This window comes from Athene noctua, chromosome 12 (assembly GCF_965140245.1).
Source record: "Athene noctua chromosome 12, bAthNoc1.hap1.1, whole genome shotgun sequence".
NCBI classification, from domain to species: Eukaryota; Metazoa; Chordata; class Aves; order Strigiformes; family Strigidae; genus Athene; species Athene noctua.
The window spans coordinates 18,181,933-18,205,809 of NC_134048.1; the positions used below are offsets into that span (position 1 = coordinate 18,181,933).

A 23,877-nucleotide genomic window follows, 5' to 3' on the forward strand; every position below is an offset into this window, starting at 1 on the left:
CATCATGCTGTGTTCCTGCTGCTTGTGAAACCCGTGGAAACACCACGTCCTTGAGACCTCTTCCTCCCTGCCAGATCTCTCTGATAGATGGGTTTGAATGTTACAAGGGAAGGAGACAAACATGCACAGAACATGGTTGCAAAAACCTCACGTTTCTGTATAAAATCGAGCTAGCAACATATTTTTGAATTCTTTTCTTCCTTAGCATTTAGCATCTACCTGAGTCACAGCTTCACATTTCGCAACTTTTTTTTTTTTTTTTCCTTCTATTTCTGGTTAGTTTGCTTGCTTGTTTTTGCAGTCACCGAGACCTTTCTTTTGAATTATCTCACGTCTCCAGAAGCTGGAGTTTTAAGATAAAGATCATGAAGTAATGACAGTCAGCAACACTGTGCTAATGAAAATCAGTGGGTACGTCTCTGAGGGTAACCGGTACTTCGAGATGTTTTGTCCATGAGGAGCTCACTTAGGGCGCGTGCCTAGCATGCCGGGGATGCAAGTGCACAAGAAGTGGGACTCTCCCAGAGAAAAGCTGGGAGAAGTGCGTGATAATGTTTAACTGCCCGTCCTTGAGCCTGGATAATTTCACTCCTGGAATGCCTGTCTGGCTGTGATGCAGGGAAGGGGGCTGCTGTAATTCCCAAAGGTTGGGTCCTGTTCAGGTGACTGCCTGTACCTGAGAGTGCCCGGCAGGAGCAGGGCATTCAGTGAATGCCTGGTGACTCCTGAGAGCATCTCTGTACAAATGCAAGAGTTTTGCATTTGTGGTGCCTGGACATCCCTGGTTTGTCTCCCTGATTACAGAAAACTACATGTGTATAGAAAAATCCTCTGCCAGACTCCCTCCAGTTAACAAATAAGATCAGTTCAGAGCCCTAGTCCAAGCAACCTCAATCTCAGTCACCTGGTGAGGAATGGCCACACCTGGATCCCCTGATTTCTGGTCTTCCATTCTTCTGGCTCTTGTCTGGGCTAGTCTGGCCGTCTGAACTCAGGGGCTGTCTGGCCCTGGAGCTGTTGCTGAAGAGCTGCTCACTGGAGCCAGGAGGGCTGCAGATGAACCACTTGTGTCCCTGTGAGCCAGCATTAAACTATCTTGTAGGAGCAGACTCCTAAAAGATGTTTCCTTCACAAGGCTTTGCCCCTCTCTGGGCCAGGCTAGCTGCTGCCCACAGCAATGGGTCCAGATTAGCAGATGGCTGCATCATCCCCTCTCTCCTTTCCATCCACAGATCTGGTGAGCAGCTATTCTATGACCCCCCCTACTCTTAGCATCACCGAGGAGGAACACGTCATCAACGCCAAGGATATGCTGACCATCACCTGCAGGTAAGGTACAAGCAAGCGTGTCTCTGCCTAGACTGCTCTTACCTGGTAAGTGTTGGAAGACCAAGGACACCCTGGCTGCAGTACACCTGCAAATTAGTACAGCTGGCTAGAAATATTCCATATTCACTAAGTGTGAATTCAGCTAATTAATTAATTGAAAAAAAGCTGAAGAAGTCTCAGAGGAGATGGTGATAACCTCTGCTGTAGTCTTACAGGCAGAAGCAAGATAGATAAATATTTGTGTGATCTGATAGCTTCTTTCTAAGTTCTTTAGGGAAACTAGTCTTCCTAACTCTCCTTGTCTTTATCTGACATTTCTTACTCTCACCTCATAAGGGGTTGCTAGGGTTGTAGTTCTGGTTTCTAAATCTGGCAGGTCATTTTGGGTGACGTTGAGAACTATCCATGGGAGAAGGCAACACTACACTTAGTGGTGGTTGTGAGAGGCTTCCAGCTTTTCTAGGAAGTTGGGATTTAATGTACACGTTGTACACGTTGGGGGGAAGAAGAGCCCAAGCCAGGCCGGGTGAATAACTCTGTGAGAGGAGCTGAAGAATCTCTGTTTGTTTTGGAGGCTGTGGCTTTGAGAAGGTGATGTGTCTGAACTGATTTATCCCATGCTGGGACATGTTTTCAGCACTACCCCCTATCTTGGAAAAATAATTTAAAAAAACCCTAAGCTGGAGTTTCCCTTCAGCAGCTGAAAGCAGATCCATGCTTGGGATCTGTGCTAGGGCCCAATGGGGGTATAAATTCAGCGTGGGCCTCAAATGGGTGTTTCTCAGTGTTATATATAACCATGGAGCAGTTACTGCAAACACTTGGCTGGCATTGTGTTCATGTCTTGTCACAAACATATTTAACTTTTCCTGGAACAGATGGCATTGTTTTCACTTTGTGAATCAGTTCATAGCCAGGAGAGAGGGACAGGGGAGGAAAGGTTGTTGATGGCCATACTGAACTGATTTCACTCAGTCTGGGAAGCAGAGTGGTTGTGGGCTTGTTCATATTGTGACGTGAGGAGCCAAGGTGTGTGCTTGGTTGTAGGAAATGCGTGAGTTGGAGGACTGTGGTCAGCCATATAGCTGCTGGGAGGGTGCATAGAGGAAGAGGAGGGAGTCTGGGGACTCCAGTGCTCTGATGTGGTGGTTCTCTCCACAGAGGGATGTGGGAGCTGACACTCTGTTAAAACCTTGGAAGAGGGGAGATTCAGTAAGATTTTTCTGAGTGAGCTTATAGTCAGTCCACACCCTTTCTCAGCAGTGGCCAGAGAGGGACACAGAAAGTGGTTTCAAGACTGTGTTGCTTGCAGATGGAGCCAACGCTAAAGGTCTTACTGAAGTTAGAGGTGTGGTTAAAGAAAGTGTCTCCTGCAGTCAAGCATGAACATACCTGCTTAGTACCATGAAGAGACTTTCTTTTTGGATAACCCTCCTGGACTTCAGACAAGATTGCCCTTTCCTTGTTAAGTACAGATTAATATGAAGGAAAATCACATGAAGTGGAAAAAAAATATTATTTCCAGTGCAGACTCAGCATGGCCTGTCCTTTCAGGGAGCATCATACAAGGTACAGACTCTCTCCAAGTAGCAGTAAGCTCCCCTTTTCCTGCTGCAGTGCCAAGGCTCATCTTTCAGGCTCACTGGGCACCATCCATACAGTGCACTGGCATGGACACAGCTGAGATAAGGACCATCCCTACCCCTGGCTCCCAGGTGCGGGACTGAACTGGCCAGCCAAAGAGCAGCAGGGCCATCTGCAAACAGTAATAAAACCCATGCATCCTCCGCTCATGTTGCTCCCTGGCTGCCCCCCACCTCTGTGTTCTGCTGTCCCAGATGTGCTTCTCGGGGGTTGTGCAGTGTCCTTCATACCACCCACAGGTAGATAAGTCTCAGCATCTCCTGCATGTCTTAGTGGTTCCCTTTCTCCCTCCGCCTCAAGTCTGTGTTTGTCTAATGTCTTGAGGAGAGGATTTTGACTGTTGGACACTATTATATCATTTGAATGAAAAGTAAATCTTTCCTGGTCCCTGGAATCTCTAATTACACCCAGCTGCTTCTCCAACCTCTCCTCTGCACCATGGCCCACCCTGGGAAGACCTGGCTTTGTTAATGGGAGCTGAAAGGAAAAAAATGCAGACCACCAAGAGAACAGGCAAAGGAGAGGGTGGTGGGGCAGGGTAGGGCAGAAACAAATACGAAATGAAATCCAGGATCCAGGGATTTCCTGCTGAGCATCATGTTGGAGGTGGCTTCAGTTTGACCCTGGTCTTCCCTTGAGAACAATGTCCTCTGGCTGCTCCTCGAGCTGCCGTGGAGCCAGGACTATGGGCCTGCTTGAAGTAGTGCTGCAGCAGAAAGCTGAGCTCAAACCCCCCTGAATGAGACTCCCTGGAGACCTTTCAAACTTCACCCACTGAGCGTGAGAGTCCCACAGCCAACTGTGCTCTCAGGCTCCCTTGCAGCAGCCTGGATCTCACAGACCTGCAGCTCTGCAGCCCCCCTCCTGCTCCTCAGCCTGCCTAGCCTCATCGGTGACCAGAGTGTGTGCCAGGCCATGGGATAAGCAATGCCTCTGGAGCTGGGCATGCTTAACAGACCCAAAGACACAGAACACCCACAAGGAGCCACCAGATGCTGGGGCTCTGCTTTTGCAAATGGTATTACACAGAGGCACATTCCCTTGTCACCCAGCACAATGCACCCTTGAAAGGTCCAGACAGAGCAGGGGACCAGTATAGGAGCATTCCACAAAAATACAGATCATGCCAGGGCTGGCTGAGAGCCCCAGTGATGTTTTGATCTAAGCATGTGGCAGAGCAGAGCAAAGGGGCTGATGCCCACATGGACAGTGCATCTTTTATTAGCTCACGTCCTGAGAAGGCAGGAAAGAATATTGTGAATCTCTGCATTCATGCCCTTGGCAGCCTGCGCTGGGGAAAGTGGAGAGCTTGTGCTGTTCCGACATTGAATATTGGAGCAGAGCCCACAGGAGCTGACTGCACAACAGCAGAAACCTCTGGAGGGATCAGCTTGGTCTTGGCTGTGCCATCCCATCCCATCATGCAGATGCTGGACACTCAGGTGGAGCGGGATCACCACCCAGCCATGGTATTTAGAAAAAGAAGGGCAAGATTGTCCTTTGCTGCCCAGCAATTTGTTAATAGAGCTGACTCGCAGATGCTTGCAGATGCACAAACCCTTCTCTGGCTGAGAGGAAGTATTTGACCCCGCAGCCCTCTTGGCTCCCGTGGAGGAAATGAACGCTGTCGCAGGGCTGAAGGAGCCTGAGGATAAGGCAGTGCCCCACCGTGACTGCTCCGGAGCAGTGTCTGGGGACACACAACACCTGCTGCTCTTTCCTACACGTATGTGACTGCTGTGAACATCCTCTGTGGTGCTGAGGGAGGACCTGTCTTATCCCAGCTAAACCACAAAGCCACAGCCATCTTTGCTCATCATACCACGCTTGGGAGCTTCAAAGAGGATTGAAGAAAAGTGGTGCCAATTGCAACGTCTCCCTTGAAGAGCATCTGTCCTGAAAAGATTTAAGAAAACAGCTGTGGAGAAGCCTACAGTGCATCTGTTTCCAGCTGGCATCAGCAGGCTCCATCACCCAGAGGCACATTATCACAGAGCTGAAAGAAAACAACTTGGGAACAAATCTTTGAAGGTGACAGGAGGGAGGGAACCATCCAAAACTGCTGCCTGGACCTGTCCCCAAATACAGAGGGTAGATGTAGAAATAAGTTCAAGTAAGCCTGACCTGCCCTCATCCCTGCCTTCTTCTGATCCTCTTAACACACCAGTGACACTAACTTGGACACACACTAATGCCTGTACCTTCTGTGTCCCCGCTGAATCTGGTCAAGCGGCACATCATGCAAGGAATGCCTTAGTTTAGAGCTGCCCGCGGGCTGGTTGTCAGGTTTGTTTGTACTGGCCCATCCTTGTTTATATAAATACATGTCACTCAGCTACTGCTAGCCTTGATGGTTAATAAAACAAGTGGATCTGATAATGCGTGAAAATCCCAGTGGGTAAACAAACAGAAAGAGGAAACGCTGGAGACTTGTACAATTACTGTGTTCCACACAGAGCGCCAAAAATGCCTGAGCAAATGCAGAGGGCTTTGGGGCTCCTTTCTACAGTTGGGGTCTGATGCTCTCGGCTTTGGGTTGAGAGCAGGGCCAGCCCCACGGTCTGTGCCCAGTGCAGCGAGCCCACGGGTGCAGCAGCAATGGGCATAGCAGAGGCCACTGAGTGTTACTGGTTTGGTGATCAGATTTACAATTGTTCTCCCTGTGCATGCATAAGATGGGAAAACCTCAAAATTCAAGAGTCTTATTTTAATTGAAGCGTTCATGAGAGTGATGCTTTGGAAAAGCCTGCCCACAGTTCATGGACACAAGCCACCGGAGCTGTACTTCCAGTCCTGCCTCAGGCACGGATGGCCTTTTTAGTGAATGCAGAAGTTTCAGCTGGGTCAGAGGGGCTGCGTGGCTGTCCCCAAGGGCACGTCGCTGCCTCCAGAGCCCTTGTGCCTGGTGACACAGGCAGTGCAGCACACTGTCTCCAAACTCATCCACAGCAGGCTAGGCAGTGGGAACTGGAAGAGAGCAGAGAGAGAAGGAAGATAAATCAGCTGTTGTAGACAAACACAAAGAGGCAGGTCTTTCCCCCACACTTGGACAGAAATCCTGTCCTCATTGCGTCTGAGCCATTGTACCCTCTGATGGCACCTTATCTTGCTTCCTCCTTGCTGTCCCTTGCTGTCTGGATCCAGCTATTGGTGACGGTCACGGTCTGGCTGCACTTAAAAGCATCTGCCCGCAGAGCTGCCCTGGCAGGGCCCTGGCAGAGCAGCTGCGTGTGCCAACATGCCTATTCCCAACTTGCATAATAGATGAACCCGGTTTCCCCTAATAGAGCAAACAGTGCTGACAAAAAGCCGTTTTTACCCCCACAGCTGTCTCTTGCGATGTCTTCTTTTTTCCGATTTCTTTTTTTTTTTTTTTCACATTCTTCAGCGACTTTTGGCTACACTGGCAAACTTTCAAGTGGGGTCTAGGCCTTCCTCTGAAAGGGGCTCTGATTTCACAGAAGGAAACTTCCAGCATGTAATAAAAGCTTGTTTTGTTTGTGGTAAACAAGTGCCGTTATAGCAAGCTATGATGGCACGCGTGTGTGCGTACATGTGCGTACGCAAGCCTCCCGCTCTGGAGATCCTTGGCTATATATAAATACACATGTGCGCGCTCTGTCTGGGGATTTCTTGCAGTTCCTGGACTTTTCCGTTTGTCTTTGGGCCGGTGGTGAACAGGCTCTGTGGTCGTGCCCTCGGAGAGGTGACTGTAGCTCAGTGTGTCTGCAGAGATGGGAGGGGGCAGCAGCCCCAGGCCAGCCAGGGGAGCATGCTGGGGGGCTGTGGGGGTGCAGGGTGCTGTGCAGAGCAAGGGAACCCCCTCCCACAGCAGCGGGGAAGGAAACAGCTGGCAGCTGGGCAGAAGGCAGTCAGCTGAGCCTCCCCTTGTTTTCGCCTTGCTGTCTTTTATCCCTGACTCCCTCCTGCTTTTCTCTTTCTCGTTTTCTTTCCAGTCTGATCTCCTTCCCTCATTCTCCTTCCCACTCCATTCATCACACCACAAGACCCAGCCAGCAGCTACGCTGAGCCAAGGGAACTCATCACATCCGTGTGTTTTCTTAATAGCTCTGGACCCTTTTAATAATGAGAGGGAATAGAAAATAAATGGAGCCTCTCCCTCAGGGCGCTGTGTGGCTCCCTGTCCTGGCATCAATATGAGTAGGACAAAGTCATGGGAGGGGGAGATCTGCTTGTCAGTGGGGTGATATCTTACAGCTTAGCATGGCCGGAGAGGTGGCCTGGGGAAGGGGACGAGTCTCTGCTTGCTCAGTGATTAGTGAAGCTGCTTACTGTTTCCTCGTGCCTGTTTTTTTCCTTGGAGGATGGCTGTTCCTCCATGCCACAGCCCTGGAGCAGTGAGTGGCTGGGCCACATACAGATGTGTGCAGTCACGCAGGGCAGTTAAATCCCCATCACATTCACCCTGCTCAGCCCAAAGCTAATTCTCCTCTTTGCCCATGTCTAGAGGCCAGCACCCCTTGGAGTGGTCGTGGCCCGGGGGTAAGGTGGACCCTGCCGGGAAGGAGAAGGAGACTGAGTTGGTGGCCTCAGCAGCCCCCAGCAGTGGCCAGGCAATCCGAGAAGAAGATTGCGAGGGGACCGGCACGAAGCCATACTGCAAAGTCCTGGTGCTGACAGAGACCCAGGCGAACGACACAGGTTACTACCGCTGCTACTACAAGTATATTGATGCCAAAATCGAGGGCACCACAGCAGTCAGCACCTACGTGTTTGTGAGAGGTAAGAGCCATCCGGCAGTGTGCGCCGTCAGGCTGGGGAAGCTCAGGGGCAGCCTATGCACTGGCATAATATCAGAAAGATTAAAAAGCTCGACATGGGCTCCCAGGGCAGAGCGTGGCTGCTGCAGGCTCAGGGAAGGGGCCAAAGGCTGGCTCCCTGCACTTCGAGGGAACCAATATCCGTCCATTTTTGGGGGATGGCAGCAGCGCCTGGGATTCAATTATGTCCCGGCCCGGGGGCATCACTGCAGCCAGGCTGAAATGCAGGAATTTAAGGAGTGAGAGCCAGGCCTCAGAGACGCTCCACTGCTAAAAAAAGCACAAGAGTTAGCTTCTGGGCAGCTGGGGACTCTCCAAGATGCTAGCGGCTAGGGACGATAATGTTCCATAAAGCTGAGACTGAGAGAGGGAGCGAAGAAGTGGTACGAACACACCATGCACAGCCTCCTTCTGTCCCTGGGCTTGATGGCCCTGGAGCCACTCCACGGTGGCAGATCCAGATGCTCCTCTCCGCACTGCACAGCGCTGCCAGCACAGGCAGGGTTACAAGATGTGTTTTGGAGGAGGAGGGCTGTGGGGCCAATACTCAGCTTCTCCGTGCCCCAGGGGCTCCTCCTCTGCCATCTCCCCCACTGCTCGCAGCACACTCCAGCAAGATAAACGAGCGCTGTCCCCTGGAAACAGTTGGCTGAGCTATTTCTCTTTCCACCCCCATTTATTAGTTGGTGCAGTTGTCATGAGCCAGGCAGGTCATGACACAGAAGATGCATTTTTCAGAAGTCCCAGGGCAAAGCCAAATTTGCCTCTGCAACTATGCAAAGAAAAATGCAGGGGCAAATCAGAAAAGCCACGCAGCTGCTAGAGAGGAATTGAGGTCTGTTTGGGCAATTGCCTCCTCTTCCTGTGGGCTCTGCTGCCCATCCTAAAACAGGACAGAGCTTCCCTGGATCCCAGACATGTTGTGAGGAGACATCTGAGTTGGACAGGGGTGTTCAGACACTCTAGTGTTGTATCAGGATGGAGACAGAGAGCTTCTTACACGTGCTGAAAATAAGTACAACCTAACTAACAAGCTTACATACAGGGAGTGCTTTTGCCAGAGCATGATTTTCTTTGTGATCCAGCAGATGCCACTTTGCCCCCTTGTCCACCTTCTCTCACCTTCAGCTCAGTAGTGACTCTCCTGTTTACCAGAAAGCAGCAAGTGTGCATGTGCAGTGTAGCTTAGGGGCAATAAATCCCACACTGTCAGGGCCCGTGAGACTCACAGTGCCTGTGGACAGCGTGTGTGCAACAGATCCAGCCAACACCTCTCAGCGTTGCTGTGCACACAGCTACACAGCACATGTTCATACTCATTCCAATCAGGCTGTGCCCTGTTATGGCTATCAAGCATCCAGGAAACCTCAGAATCCGCCTTTCCAGACAGGACAGGCTTTCAGGCAAGAGAAGGGACATGTCAGGAAAACCCAGGCATACGGTAACCATAGCCATTGCAGAACATCCAGATAAAGCCCTGCTTATTCCTGCTGAACTGGGCTGCAATGTGAAACTGTCCCAGGAGAGCTTGGAAGGGCTGATGTAAGTGTCGGGGATGTTTGGAGACAGCATGATCAGACCACAGGTTTATCCATCAACCTCATTTCTCGTGTTAAGAGCTTGGTGGAATTGCCAGGAACAAAATATCTGTGCTTGGCTGGAAAAATGGGTTCTTCTGTATTTTACCTGCAGCTCAGTTCTCAAATGAACCCTCCACGCATATGTCCCGTTTCCCATGTGTCTGGTTAGGTGTGTATTTTATTACAGCTACAGATAGCACTGTAAACATACAGAATGCCTCATCAGGGTAGAACAGGCTATGTACAGCCCCCATCTCATAAAGCTTAGCATATATTAATGAAGAAGATGCTAAATTATTCCCATCCGACCCATTAAGACAGCCTTACAGAAATATGTGATGTAGTCAGAGAGGGGAGTTAGTGCATGAATCACAAGCTCATTGGCAGCTGGGCCAGCCCAGTAAATCAGTTAGTTCTTGGCTGCCATCTGAGCTTGGAGGGGACTTCATAGTCTCTCACCCCTGGCAGTTGTGCACAGTTGTGCACCTCCTCCCTCTCACATGCCCAGGGCTCGAGAGAGAAATGAGGAACGTGTTCACACTCAGAAACAAATCTGTGATTTCAGAAGACAGCAATCCTGTGGCAGCACAAAACCCCAGGAAATAAAGATAAGAATTCTCTGGGCAATCCGTATTTTCATAAGTGCTGACCAACACGTTTCCTGTGCATGGCTTGTTTCACCTAAGCTGTAGAAAAAAAGCACTTCAGTCAGAGTAGGTCTTTGCAGCACGACTATCACTGAAGCAACAGCTTTATAGATCAAAAATTACAGGAACTCCCTTATGCACTTAACAGTGGAAGCACTGGGTTGGATTGGGTTGGGCTCAATGTGATTTGGGCAGCAGGATCCCCAGATGAGGATCATTACCAAATGCATCTTTGACTTGTCATTTTAGACAGGCAGCTTTAGGGGTTGAGTAGCAGAGGGAAAGAGTCTCAGGTTGGACAAACAGACGTCCTCATGCTACAGTCCTTTCAAATCAAAGGTTTAGCTGCAATTCAGGTGAATAAAGAGTAACTTTTAAGGCCACTGGGATCATTTGATGTGATTCCAGCATACCAGAAGCCATAAAATCTCCCTTAGCAGGTCCCTGGAGCAGCCCCATGTCTCCCAGATGGGGACCCACCACCCCCAACCCAAACCATTCTATGATTTTATGAACAGCAGGCATTGGAAACATGAGGGACCAGTCTCTAATTCAGAGCATCCTGTAAGGTGTGTGTCCCTGTGGAAATGGGCAGGTGGAGGCTGATATTACAGAAGAAATTGTCTGTCAGTGAGGCACTGCCAGAGGACACCAAGCAGCCTTGCAATTTGTTGTCTCTTCCAATTTTGTCTTCATCCCATTTAGTCACCTTAGGTGGCTGCTGATTCTGTGCCCCGTTTGGGAGAGTCCAAAGAGTAGAAAAACCCTCAAACCAAACACGCTGCCAAGCAGACGGGTGAGCAGGTGCATCAGCAGCACTGCAAGACAAACCTCACCCTTCCTACCCTCTGGCTGGCCGTGGCTTGGGACTGAAGTGTATTTTGCATCTTGGCCTCACCAGCTCTTTCCAGTATATCTGAGAAAGAACCAGAGATGTGGTCTGTGCTGGCCTGTTAGCTTGCCATCTCTTTGAGATCAGGTTGATCTTTGCACTCTGTGTGCGGATAGTGCTTGGCACGATGGGTCAGGGCCACGACATATCTCCTTTATATGCTGCCATCACTTCTTTCCACCATGGAGCCCTGCGTGGATTTTTCACATTTGACACAGGAGAGAAAAAACACAGAATGGGGCAGCCCCTTCTGCAGACACACTGCTTCTTGGTGCTAGTTCCGCTCAGAGTTTAGTGTAACATCCCTGGCCTTGCTAAGTCATTTCACTGATTAATTCTGTGTGGTTTTGTTCTTCCTGTCAATATTTGTGCTTGCAGCAGTTGGGAGGCATTGGGGTGGCAGCCCTGCAAAGCTCAGCTCATCTGTTTATCTGCCGGCCGGGATGGCTGCAGGATGACATCTGCATACCATTCCACTGCAGATCACTTCCTCGCCCGGGAAGGTCGCTCTGCGTGCCGCTAGACCAGGGCGGCACAGCCCCGCACCGGCCCTGCCGTGGGGCCACGCACAGTCGCCAGCTGGGCAGGCGCTGAGCCCAGGACGAGACCTGCCGCTTTCACAAGGGGTCAAACCCAGGCAGAGACCTTGAAGGGGCCAGGGAAGGGGAGGTCATTTCCAGCACTGCCCAAATGTCACACAAGCGCTGCCCCACGGGTACAGTGTTCGGTGCAGAGGAGTCGGCTGGCGCAGGCGCTCACCTCGGCTGCTCCCTTTGCATTCCCAAGCTCCAGGTGTCTCCTCTGAGTGTTGCGTGTTTTAAATGGGGCCATCCAGCTCAGCACCACTCCCTCTGGCAAGCTCGTGCTGTGTTAAAGAAAGCCAGAAAGCCTCCTTTTCTTCTGGTTGGTCTCTCTTCCCAGTTCTTTTCTTGTCCCCGTTTAGTTGTTCTTCTCCTTATATCTCTTCAGATTTTGAACAGCCATTTATCAACAAGCCGGAGACCCTCCTCATCAGCAAGAAGGAGAACACTTGGGTACCATGCCTCGTGTCCATCCCAGATCTTAACGTCACACTGATCTCGGTGAGAGCTCAGCCAGTGGGAGGCTCTGGACCAAGATGTATTGCATTCATTCTGCATTTGTAATTGCCTGAGTGGAAGTAGGACAGGCACTGCCAGGAATGGAAAATGCATGGGATACATTTTCCATGGAAAGTACAAGCCACCGGCTTCCTCGTTTTATTTGCTGGTGCTGTCCAGTTCCCTTGGGCAGACCCCACAGGTTTCCTGCCAACCCTGCTTCTCTTCCCTGAAGCTCTATGAAAGAAAACAAGACTTTGTTTTAATCCCATTTCCCCACAGCATCCCCTGTTTGCTCTGGTCTCTGTGATCTACAAACCCTCTAGGTGGTCGACATCCCCACAAGGGAGGAGGCCACAGCCCTGGGGTTGATGACTAAAAACAACTCTGTTATCAGTTTGCTTGTGCCTTTTTTTTTTCTTTTTTTTTTTTTCACAATCCAAATACATCCTTCCAGGATGAGTGTTACTATTGTACAAAGGCCTCCAGGGACACTCTGGGGGCCCAGGGCCTTTCCCTTGCCCGGGAAGTACACTACCCAAGGTCAGCACTCATCCCCGTGGGGCTGATGTTTAGGACATGAGCATCAGTTTCCTTAGCTATCACTAGAAGTTTCCATTCCTGGAAGTCTCTGGCCCACTCTTCAGATGGAGAGGCTTGTGGTGCAGGATACGGCTGCTAGGGGTGTAAGGGAGGCCACAATTCCTAGATGACAAACCCTTAGAGGGAGCAGAAGGCCAGCGCAGCACGATGCTGCATCGTTTCTTCCCACAAAAGGGATGTGTTAGCCAGCGTAAAGCCTGGAAGGGGTGGTATGGGAATGTTGTTATCTTCTTATTTCAGTTGACAACACATTGATTTTTCCAGCAAAATTCCCTCATCCACCCTGATGGGAAAAGCACTTTCTGGGACAACAAGAAGGGAGTGCAAGTACCCACACACTTGATCAGGGACTCCTTGTTTGTCCAGTGTGAGGCTGTCATCGACAAGAAGATCTTCAAATCCAATTTCTTCATCATCCATATAGCAGGTGAATATTTGGGAAGGTGCAGGTGAGCAGTTTGGATGACTCTGAAGTCCATCAGTGTGGCTCATGGGGTTGTTATGGTCCTCTAGGCTCTGGATGGTGCTTATAGCTTCTCTCCTGTGTGCCAGACAGAGATACACCAAACAGCAGGAGATCACACCCAGGCCTCCTCTAACTGCATAATCTGAGTCAAAGAGTTAATAGATCAGAAATGTCTTTTTGTTGCCTCTCCTGCTTCAGGGAGCGAGCTGTACGATATCCAGCTGTATCCCAAGAAAGCCATGGAGCTGCTAGTGGGAGAGAAGCTGGTCTTGAACTGCACAGTGTGGGCTGAGTTCAACTCTGGCGTCCGCTTCCAGTGGACCTACCCTGGCAAACAGGTACCAGCAAACAGAGCGGCTCCCCATGCACTGAACCACTTCCCTCTGAGTTGTCCTCTCCAGCCCCTTCATTGTTCCTCTTCACATCATTGGCAGGGCTCTGCTTCATGATCCTTAACCGTGCTGTGCTCTGGAAATCTTGATCAGAGTGCTTTCCCATTTTCCTCTCCCACAGCAGAAGACAGACAGAGGGAACACCCCTTTTCCTGGCAAAAAGCACCCTCCTTGCTGAGGTGTTACTGCTCTGGGGCTCTCCTGGGCAAACACTGGCTTCACTCCCACCAGTGCAAATTCAGAGCAAACATCACTGGCCTAAAAGAAGCTATTTTAGCCATGCAGCCCTGGTTACCAAAAGCCTGTGAGGGGATCCTTTCCCCTCTGTCTTTCCCCCTGTTGTAGACTCTGGCTTTTGTGAACAGTGAAACAGGAGAGTCCCCGAGGACATCACTCTGTTCACATACCTGTAGGGCTCCCAGACTGGTTAATGTGCAGCAGATCAGAGCGAAATATGTGCTAAACTCAGACCCCAGCCTCAGGAGGTCAGTCGCGCAGGGCTTGTTGCCTTGCCATCCCTGAGGATGGCCGTCAGTGGTGAAGATGCCTGTCCAGGGAGAGGCAAGCACTGGGCAGCAAGAAGCACAGACATGAGGAGCCCATCTGCACAGCCCTGTCTCATCGATGTCTTTCATCCCCTCCTCTGTCATCTCCCGCAGACGCAGCGGGCAGTGACGGAGCCTGAGCGCCGGTCCCTGCAGACACACACGGAGCTCTCCAGTATCCTGACCCTCCACAACGTCAGCCAGCAGGACCTGGGCAAGTACACGTGCACCGCCACCAACGGTGCCCAGATGCTGGAAGAGAGCACCGACGTCATCGTGCACGGTACGGCACGTTCCAGTCCCTCGCAGAGCCACAGCCAGAGCCGAGCTGCAAGCAGAGCAGTCCCCAGACTGCTTAGGCAGTGCTTGGCCCAAGGCTCAGCCGAGGGGCTCCTGCACCTGCACCCCACTCTGCTTTAGTGAAACTCAGCCTTCCTCCAGTCCCTCAGCCCTTCTGCACCCCAGCACCACACTGGGAGCACAATCACATTCATCAGGGTGCCGAGATGACGAGAGAGAGATGCAAAAACCAAACTGGCCCAAATGTCAGCGGGATGGCAGGACACAGAGGTCTGATGGTGCTGTGGCAGAGGCAGTGCCCCTGTGGCACAGCTGGCCTGGGAGGCACCCGGCTGCGGGTGCACGAGGTGCCATCAGCACTTGGGCAGCTGTGTTCTGGCAGCAGAAAGTCACGAGCAGCCCAGCCTCCCTGCGTCCCCGTGGCTCCCCACGGCAAGGCAGAGGCAGCTCTTCACCTGCCAAAGTGGCAGCGCTGTGCTGTCCTGCCCCGTCCTGCCTGACACCTGCTCCCTTCTGCTCCAGGGAGGGGGCCCTGCTGGGATCAGCGATGTGGAAGAGGGGTTGGGGGTCATATGGGCAGATGAGACAATAGTGGATTTTGGTTAGACTTAATCCTTGTAGAGAGTATCATTTTCAACTGTACTGCCACAACACCCCACCTGTCCTTGCTGCCAGGCCCCCCTGGAGAGCAGCCGATCTTTGTGACAGCCTGTCTGTTTGTGCTTTCCTCTCCTCCATGTTGACCTTTTTTTTTGCAGAAAAGCCCTTCATCAACGTAGAGTGGAGGAAGGGCCCAGTGATAGAAGCCACTGCAGGAGACGAAGCCGTGAAGCTGCCAGTGAAAGTCGTGGCTTACCCCCCACCAGACTTCCAGTGGTAACGCACCTTTCTTAGCCTGAGCCACCTTCTCCTCCTTCTTTCCTCTGCCAAGTAGGGAAGCACAGCCTCCTTGCTAGGTCCTTCTGTGGCCAAGATTGTCCCAGATGTCATTTTTTTCCACCCATGGTCATTTCTCCCACCTGCCCTGGCTCTCAGCTGCACAGCTTGGGACAGGAGGAGGTGAGGTCTGGGGGAGAAGTAGCAAAGGTCCTGGCCTGGCTTGGCAGCTCTGCACTGTTTGGAGGGGCCAAGTGGAGCTCCCACAGGAGCTGCCCCTCTCGTCCCCCTGCAGCAGGGATCATGGCTGCCTAGAGGAGCAAGAGAATGAGCCAGGTTGTGCACCGTATCGTGCTGCACTGCCACCAGAGCTGGCTGGGACCTGGGAGCTTTGCACCTGCAGACTGCTCAGGGCACAGCTACAACATCCCCGACCCGCACACATCCATATGAGACAATGCACAGACCCATACCTTGGGTCCAGGGAACGCTCAGAGGTCTCTCCAGAGAGGTCCCCAGTGCCAGCAAGGAGCACCCTGACTGTGCTCTAGTGGGGACCAGCAAACCCCTGCCCAGCTGCCAGTGGGACACTTCCTCCCCATGGCTGCATTTTCTCTCTGCCTCCCCGCAGGTACAAGGACGGGAAGCTAATTCCCAAGCAATCTCAATCTTCAATGCAGATCAAGGATGTGTCGGAGCAGCACGCTGGGACATACACGCTGGTTCTGCGGAACAGGCTGGCGGGGCTGGAGAAGCACATCAGCCTCCAGTTAATCGTCAACGGTAAGGGAGGGGGCAAGGGCTGAGGCCGGGGGGAGAGCGCTGAGCCCATGCCCTCAGCCTTTGGGCTGCTCTTAGACCACGTCCCCACTGCTGGCCTAAAGCAGTTGGGACCTACGTGATCTCCTTCTGCCCCATTGCTGAGGGATGCTCTGGTTCCAGAGAGCCTGGTTCCCTGTGGCCAAGGCGACATGGCACAGTTTTGTTCCTAACGCCATCACTCTGGCCAGGATATGTCCTTGCTCAGGGACTGTTTCCCAACTGCAGTTGGAGACGCTGTTGAGGGTGACCCTGACTGTTGTGTACTTGAGGGCAGGGCAGCTGCAACACAGATGAAGCCTGGAGCTGGAGCGGTTCCTCTGGGTGGAAGCTCCTAGGGAGTTTTCCCCCTGGCAGAACCTGGTCTCGGTCATGTAGGAACAAGATGCCAGCACAAAAAGTGCTGGAAGGGCACTGCCGCTTGGAGATTTGTCTCCAGCATGCTCTGTAGCCCTGTGCTGGGGGATGACAGACAGTGCTTTGAACCCAGCAGCATCCAGTCACACTCTGCAGAGGAAGGAGAAATGACATCACTTGAATTTGCCTAAGTATAACCTGCTCTGCCTCACCGGCCTGAGCTGCACGGAGGGCCATAGTGCTTTAGTGCCCAGTCTCCATAGACGGGCCTGGGAAGGGCTGTGCCTGGCCTGGGGATGCAGCGGCTGAGCCTGTGGCTGCTCACGGTGTCACTCTCATCCTTGTAGTTCCTCCGCGCATCCATGAGAAGGAAGCCTCTTCCCCCAGCATCTACTCCCGGAGGAGCCCCCAGGCCCTCACCTGCACAGTCTATGGCATCCCAGCGCCGGAGGTGATCCAGTGGCAGTGGAGGCCGTGGATGCCCTGTCGGATGTTCTCCCGACGCAGCCTGTAAGTGACATTTCTTCCAACACCCGTGTCTTACCAGGCCACCGGTGTGGCATTACAGACTCCTTGTGACTGTGACTGTGTCCCAGAGCCAGTCTCGATTTTGCTCTCCCAGCCACAACATGGCAAGAGGAGGAGAGCACTGACTGATAGCTCAGAGCCCTGTACACCCCCTCACCCTGTGGGGAGCCGAGTGGAACCCACCAGAGACACTTGTGCTCTGTGTCAGGGTTTTGCCCAGCCTGGTTGGTTGCAAACACCAAGGGCTTCCACATCTGCATCCATCAGAGGATGTCCATGGCCTGGACACCCCTCAAAGCACCTGCAATAAAACCACTGACCGCTGTGCTAATGGGGAAAATGAGGCAGATTGCAGAACAAATTGTCACAGCCCCTTGGTGAGACCCTGAGACAGCAGCTGGGGCTCACCCCATTCCTGCCCTAAGGTCCCTGTGTTTGGTCCTTCACTTTCTGCTGGGTAACGATGGAAGCAGAAGTGCTCATAGGCAGGGGAACAGAGCTGCTGCATGCGGGGAAGAGTTGTTGATTCCAGGGGAAGCGCCAGATCTCTGCCCATTGCTGGGAGGGTTTGCTGGGAGGGTTTGCCAGGAGGGTGTTTGTGCAGACAGCACCAGTAGGTAGGCAGGAAGGATGCGTGCCCATTGCCTGTGCCCTGGGAAGCTGGGGCAGCACCAGGCAGGGCTGTAGTGGCATTTTTTAGCAGCAACCTCGCAGGAAGAAGGAAAAGGGATGCTGGGGAGTTGTAGCCAGAGCAGTCAGGGTGGAGGACATCAGAGTGCCTGGAGGAAGCCAGGTCCTGCAGCCCTGTGCAGGCTGTTGCCGAGCCAGGGACACCAGAGCACTCTCCGCCTCATGCAAGTGCACTGTGGCCCTGTCAGGAAGCAAAGGGGCCCATGAATTATGAGCACTGTCTCCCAAGGCCACCATATTTCTGCCTAGTATAGCTCCAGAGGATGCAGGAGGCTTCTTTTGAGCTTCCTGTTGTTTACACAGCTCGCTGATGTGCTCGCCCCGCTGAGCGCTCTGCCCCGCACTGCCAGCACGCACCCTTGCCGCTGCTCTTGGGCACTCAGTTCCCCACTGCTACCCTGTCACCATAAGCCCTCTCCCTCCACACCTCCCACCATGGATTTTGGGCAGACTCTCCCATCTTCCTGCCCCTCCTGCATTTCAGCAGCACCCTGCAGGCTGCAGCATCCTGGCTCCCTGACAGATTTGGGCACTTCTCCCCACTTGTCTGTCTCAGCCCCTAGAGCTACCACCATGCTGCTGTGAAACACCAGCAGGATCTCTACTTGGGATGTTTCCCTCCTGGTGTTTGTTGAATTGGGGGTGTCGCAGGAACACCCTTGGGTGCTGCAGCCTCCGCTCTCCAGGCCAGCATCCAGCCAGCTGTGACATCCCTGACTCACAGTCCCAGCAGGGGTTTAAGGCCTTGTTGCTGAGCAAAGTGGCATCAAGGACTGCCCCAGGCATACATGAACGGATTTCACCCCTGCCTTTCTCCACCCTAGCAGGGAATACCTGGGAGTGAAGACGCTGCATGGGACACCAATATCCATTCCCTGTCTCAATTTTCACATCCATAGATAACGTTTGCCTCACTAGTGATTGCAGAGCACCCTTATAGAACACGTTAGAACTATGTAACCAAGAGACCCGGGAAATCTTGCAGAGCCAGAGGACAGGGACATCAATTCTCAGGTACAATGCTATTTTTGCAGCGTTTTGCCAAGCTGACCCTTTCTCCATCTCTCTCCTCTTTCTCCTGCTCCTCCCCGGCTGCTGGATTAGCAATAGCAGGCACCGGGCAGCAAGGCGACATCAGCGTGACCGGATGCCTGAGTGCAAGGACTGGAAAGATGTGTCACAGCAGGACGCGGTGAACCCCATCGAGAGCATTGACACCTGGGTGGAGTTCGTGGAGGGGCGGAACAAGGTGAGGCTGTAGCCCCAAACCCATCCTGAAGAGGGAAGCTGGAGACAGGCACCCTCGGAAGGATCCTTTGCAATCAGACAGCAAAAGTGGCCTGGAAACGAGCCTAGCAGAGACAGATTTGGGGAGGGCTTCACACCTCTGCTTCTAAAGTAAACCATCAGCAGCCGTTCCCAGCTCTGGGGCTCAGCAGTACCAGGCAGCCCCAGGGCGAGGGAGAGCTGTCATCTTTGAGAAATTACCCTGCGTCCAGAGAGGCTCCCACTGGGTCTGACTGCGCTGGAGGGTTTACACTGATCGCTGTTGAACACAGGGCACCCAGCTGGGAACGGCACAGGGGACGTGTGCTGTGGGGGCTCCCATGGTCATTTTTGAGCATTCCTGCTTGAGCTGTTTTCAGAGAGCCAAACCCCGCAGAGCAGCCTGGGCAGCTGGGAAGGGAGAGCAGGAGTCACAGACCAACCAGGAAATCTCTGACCTCGGCAACATGCGTGTTTGTGTGGTGGGGCATTTCATCCAGCTGCCCCATCCCAGTGGGATGAGGGTGATATGGAGATGCTGGTGTCCATCCGCTACAGGTTTGTGAGTGGGAGCTTGTGTGCCCCACAGAGCCCACTTCTCCATCACAGCGTTTCCTCTCTGGAAGGAACATCTCTCCTTCATTGCAGTGTGTGACCTGCAAACAGCCAGACACTGCTTGCTGCTTGTTTCTTTCTGTCTCTCTGGTCGCTGTATCAGGTCTGCACCATAATGGGGTTCCTGTTCCCGCTGGTGTCGGGCACCAGCCGCTCGCAGAGGGATGCAGAACAAACAAACGGGCCCCCGTTTCCGAAAGTCACTTCCTGTTTTCCTACACACCTCCAAAGGCACTTCCCGTCTCCTGGCCCGGCCGGGAGTTCATCACTGCCAAAAGGGTGGCAGGGGCAGATGCTGCTCCTCCCAGAGCAGCCGTTGGGAGAGGCAGGGATTGGTGTCCCCATGGGAGGCAAGCAGGGGTGGAGGGAGCTCCTGGGTGAGAAGCCCTTGTATCTGCCTCCAAATGTGACTCTTATCTTGGTCTCTTTTGATCTTTCCTTTTTTTTCCTCATTCTTTTCCTCCTGTTTCTCAGCTGTGTCCTTCTCGTTCCATCTATTTGGTTGTAACTGTCCTGGAGGTCCAACTTAGGTTGTGCAGCCCAGGGACATGCAAGAGCTCTGGGATGAGAGAACTTTCCCACTTGCAGTGGGATTCTGTGTCCTTAAATCTGCTTTGTCTCCCTCTCCTCCTTTCTGACTGTCCTTTCTTACCATCCTCTGTTTTTTATTCTGTCCAGTAAGGCCAGAATGAGCCACAGGGTGTGCAGAGCACAGCCATGCACTGCAGACAGCAGGATGATGTCAAATCCAGAAACCCCAACTCAAACGTAACAGTGCAGATTAGAAGGAAAATCCCCAAGAAACAGGAAAGGCAGCATACAAAAGTGCCAGCAATAGGATCACTTCAGCTGTATTGAATAACCCCAAGAAACGGAAAAGGCAATGCACAAAAGTACTAGTAATAAGGTCACTTCAGCTGTATTGAATATGCACTGAATGAATGACTGTTCCTTCTGATTAACACAAGTTAATACATTGCCACTTAGAACGGAAATGCTTCCCAAAGTCTGTGGGATGAATAGTAAAAAGTAGTAGCAAAGTAGTTTCCCTGTAGGAACACAATTTCTTTTCATTTTAAACATTGTCTCATCAGAGGGATTTTTGCATGTGATTAACTTGTCATTTAAACGAGGAGGGAGGAGAAACCTGTGCTTCAAACTGCAGCTCTCCTCTAAGGGGAGTGCTTGTAACACATTTGGCAGCTGAGCCGGGAGGAGGCGAGCAGCTTTACTCCCCAGCTGCCTTTCCTGGCTTATTTGGAGGCAGCATCTCCTGGGTCTGTGCTCCCAGACAGCAGCCTGGCTGTTTGCCCAATCTTAGTCATGTCTTGCTGGAAGGAGGGAGGAGGAAGCTTTTAGGACCATGTCTATGTACGCTTGGAATTCAAAGGGAGCGCATGACAGCTCTTCCTGAACTGGTGACAGCTGGGATGCTTTCACAGGTTTGATTTCTCCTTATGGATAAAAGGAGTGCTTGTCAGTCTGTAAGTACTGGTAAACTCCACTGAACTCTGTGGGACACTAAGCAGTCACTTCACGGCAGAGGGCTCAGGGAATCAAAGCTTCGGTGTCCTTTCCGTTTCTCACTACTGTTATAAAGATGGCAGGAGCTTGGCCATCCCCTCAGCCCTGCATTGTGTTTGTGCCCCCCTTGCTGGGCACAAGCCTGGCCCTGTGGTGACCTGAGTGGCTTAGCAAGAAGTTTGCTCCCATGGAGAGGCATGTATACTGGGTAGGCTCTGTAAAAAGGAGCGGAGATCAAGAATAAAACCATGTCGCTGTTGCTAGAGCCACCAGATGACACTTGAAATGCCCAAGGCTCTATTGAATAAGGGGCTATTTTTGCGTAACCCTTTCCCAGGTACAGCTGCCGCCTGGAGCCAGGCTTGCTGTGTGGTTTACTGTGTGGCAGAGAGCAGGACCCATCCCACTGCTCTTCCCTCTTGCTCTTCCTAATTCCTTCTTATGCTCTCTTCCCCCATCAGACAGTCAGCAAACTGGCCATCCAGGAGGCCAACGTCTCAGTCATGTACAAGTGTATCGCCTCTAATAAAGTGGGTCGAGACGAGCGGCTGATTTACTTCTACGTGACCAGTGAGTACTGCGGGCATCCCCTCCACCGGCATCAGCCGAGCTCTCTGCTTGAAATAGGCAGGTCCCTAGACCTGCCGGGTCCTGCCACGCACAGTTAACACCTTGAACACTGGCCGGGAAGCCAGCAGGAAAGCAGGGCTACCCCAGAGCTCTGCTGAGTGGCAAAAGTCTGGAGCGCTGGCAGCAGATAGCGCGGGCAGAGTTTGGCAGCAGACCTGGGAGTGAGCCGGCGCTGCCTGGGCCTCGGCCCTGGAGCAGCTCTGGCAGGTCCCTGGGCTTGGGCCGTCCTGCTGGCGCTGGCCCAGGCAGCTCCCTGGGCTGGGATGTCCCTGGTCCACGAGCATCCTCTAGTGGCACTGCCCGACCGGCTCCCGGCAGGGTCCTGCTGGCCCAGGCCCCACGGCAGGGTCCCCGCGGGGTTTTGGGGGTGGCAGGAAGCGGAGAGCCCAGCGGCGCGGGCTGGAGTCCGGGCGCATACGGGGCCGCACACCCCTGCCAGCGGGACCCCGCGCCGGCGGGAGGCTGATCCTGTCCGCTGGGGCCGGCGAGCCCAGCAAGGACACAGCAGAGGCTTAACTTCGTGCCTCTCCGGACAGACCCCAGAAGCCTGGGCTCGTGGCCCTCACAGGTAGCGCCTGTGCTGTCAGGGCCACCAGCTTCCGAGGAGGCAGATGAACATCTTCAGTCGCTGCTCCAGTAACACTCTGTGTGTGCAGTGGTCGAGCCTGGCTGTGTAACTGCCTGCACGTGTAAAAGCAGGCACGTGTGCGATCCAGAATGCTGCAGCTGCGCTGAGAGCAGTAACAGCCTAATTCAGACCTCCCAGGCTTGTTTCATTTGTGACCCCTTCTTAATATGACCCTGGGGCTTCAGCACATTCCTTAGCACTTGCTGGGCTTAAGCTGTTTGTCGCTGACAGTTTGCACGTCACAGTTCTGCTCTGGATGGGTTTCCTTTACCCTGGCTGAGGACAGGGCGGTCTTGGAGAGCTGAGCCCAAGGAGACAGTTTCATTGTGTCTGGCAGCTCAGCCATGAAAACTCATTCACATGTTCGTTTCCTTCCTGAAAGCCATTCCGGACGGGTTTGAGATTGAGTCCCAGCCCTCGGAAGAGCCCATAGAGGGGCAGGACCTACAGCTGAGCTGCAATGCAGACAACTACACCTACGAGAACCTGCAGTGGTATCGGCTGAACCTCTCCAAGCTCCATGACGAGGAGGGCAACCCCCTCGTGCTGGACTGCAAGAACGTCCACCACTACGCCACCAAGATGCAGGGGGAGCTGCGCTTCCAGCCTGACTCCAATGACGCGACCTTGCTGCTCACCATCCCCAACATCTCCCTGGGCGAGGAGGGAGACTACGTGTGTGAGGTGCAGAACAGGAAGACCCGGGAGAAGCACTGCCACAAGAAATACATCTCTGTGCAGGGTGAGGGTCCACAGGGCAGGCGGGAGTGACAGAGGACAGCTGGTGCTCTTGCTGCCATCAGCTTCCCGGTCCATTCCCAGGGGAAGCCATGCAAGCAAGCTAAACTCAAGGTGGCAAAGGCAGGGCACCTGGGTTCTCAAGATACCCTTCAGCAGGGGTCAGAGACCCAAAGCCCCCCAGGAACACAGATATTCTTTTGATCAATCAGTTTCCCGTTTTCCCCTCCTCCTCTTTGTGCTGCTCCTCCAGCCCTGGAAATCCCCCGCCTCAAGCAGAACCTGACAGACATTTGGGTGAACATCAGCGACTCCATAGAGATGCGCTGTAAGGTGGATGGCAACCACATTCCTGAAATCAGCTGGTACAAAGACGAGAAACTGGTGGAAGAAGTGTCAGGTACAGTGGGCTGGGGGTGAATCAAAGGCAGGGCATCGTGTCTGCTGGCTTCTGGGAGTCGCTGTGCCCAGGCAAAGGCTCCCATTCTCTGAATTGGCTGAACTCTGATTTTAATCTATCCTAGTTTGATGCAGTCTCACTGGGCAAGTCTGTGCCCTAAGGCCTGGCTCAGCACTGTCTGTGCATGTGCACATTCAGCTGGAGAGCAGAGAGAGAAATCATTAATTTTCTTACTCCCAGCTCAGTGCCTGCATCTCTGCTCAAGCAGGGACCAACCCAGATCCCGCAGAAGGAACACGGGAAGGATCCAGGCACGTTGCAGAGGGAAAAGAACAGGTCTTGGGACTGAAGCAAAGCTTGACGCACCAGCTGGGCACACACTGCCTGGGCACTGACCCCACCCCGCACTGTCTGCGAGGGTTTCATCCCCTCCATACACTGCTGGGGGAAAGCCCCTCCAGGGTATTTCTGGGGACATCAGGCCACAGAAGAGAGCCTCTAACAGCTGGTGTCATTTCATTCTGCCATCTAAAATGAAACAGCCAAAA

At 52.9% G+C, this 23,877-nt stretch overlaps 1 protein-coding gene across 5 annotated transcripts in view; it reads left to right on the top strand.

Annotated features, from left to right (window-relative positions):
* The window catches only part of FLT4 (fms related receptor tyrosine kinase 4), a 58,720-nt gene that overhangs the window by 19,757 nt on the left and 15,086 nt on the right, over positions 1-23,877 (top strand). For 4 of the 5 annotated variants that reach the window (XM_074915983.1, XM_074915984.1, XM_074915987.1 and 1 more), the window contains exons 2-14: positions 1,233-1,329; positions 7,442-7,716; positions 11,843-11,955; positions 12,820-12,982; positions 13,220-13,359; positions 14,073-14,241; positions 15,017-15,134; positions 15,766-15,917; positions 16,658-16,820; positions 18,633-18,777; positions 21,395-21,503; positions 22,574-22,933; positions 23,183-23,329. In XM_074915983.1, coding sequence (XP_074772084.1) covers positions 1,233-1,329; positions 7,442-7,716; positions 11,843-11,955; positions 12,820-12,982; positions 13,220-13,359; positions 14,073-14,241; positions 15,017-15,134; positions 15,766-15,917; positions 16,658-16,820; positions 18,633-18,777; positions 21,395-21,503; positions 22,574-22,933; positions 23,183-23,329 — 2,151 coding nt within the window. The remainder of the gene's footprint in view (positions 1-1,232; positions 1,330-7,441; positions 7,717-11,842; positions 11,956-12,819; positions 12,983-13,219; positions 13,360-14,072; positions 14,242-15,016; positions 15,135-15,765; positions 15,918-16,657; positions 16,821-18,632; positions 18,778-21,394; positions 21,504-22,573; positions 22,934-23,182; positions 23,330-23,877) is intronic. The other variant, XM_074915988.1, reaches the window with a different exon arrangement.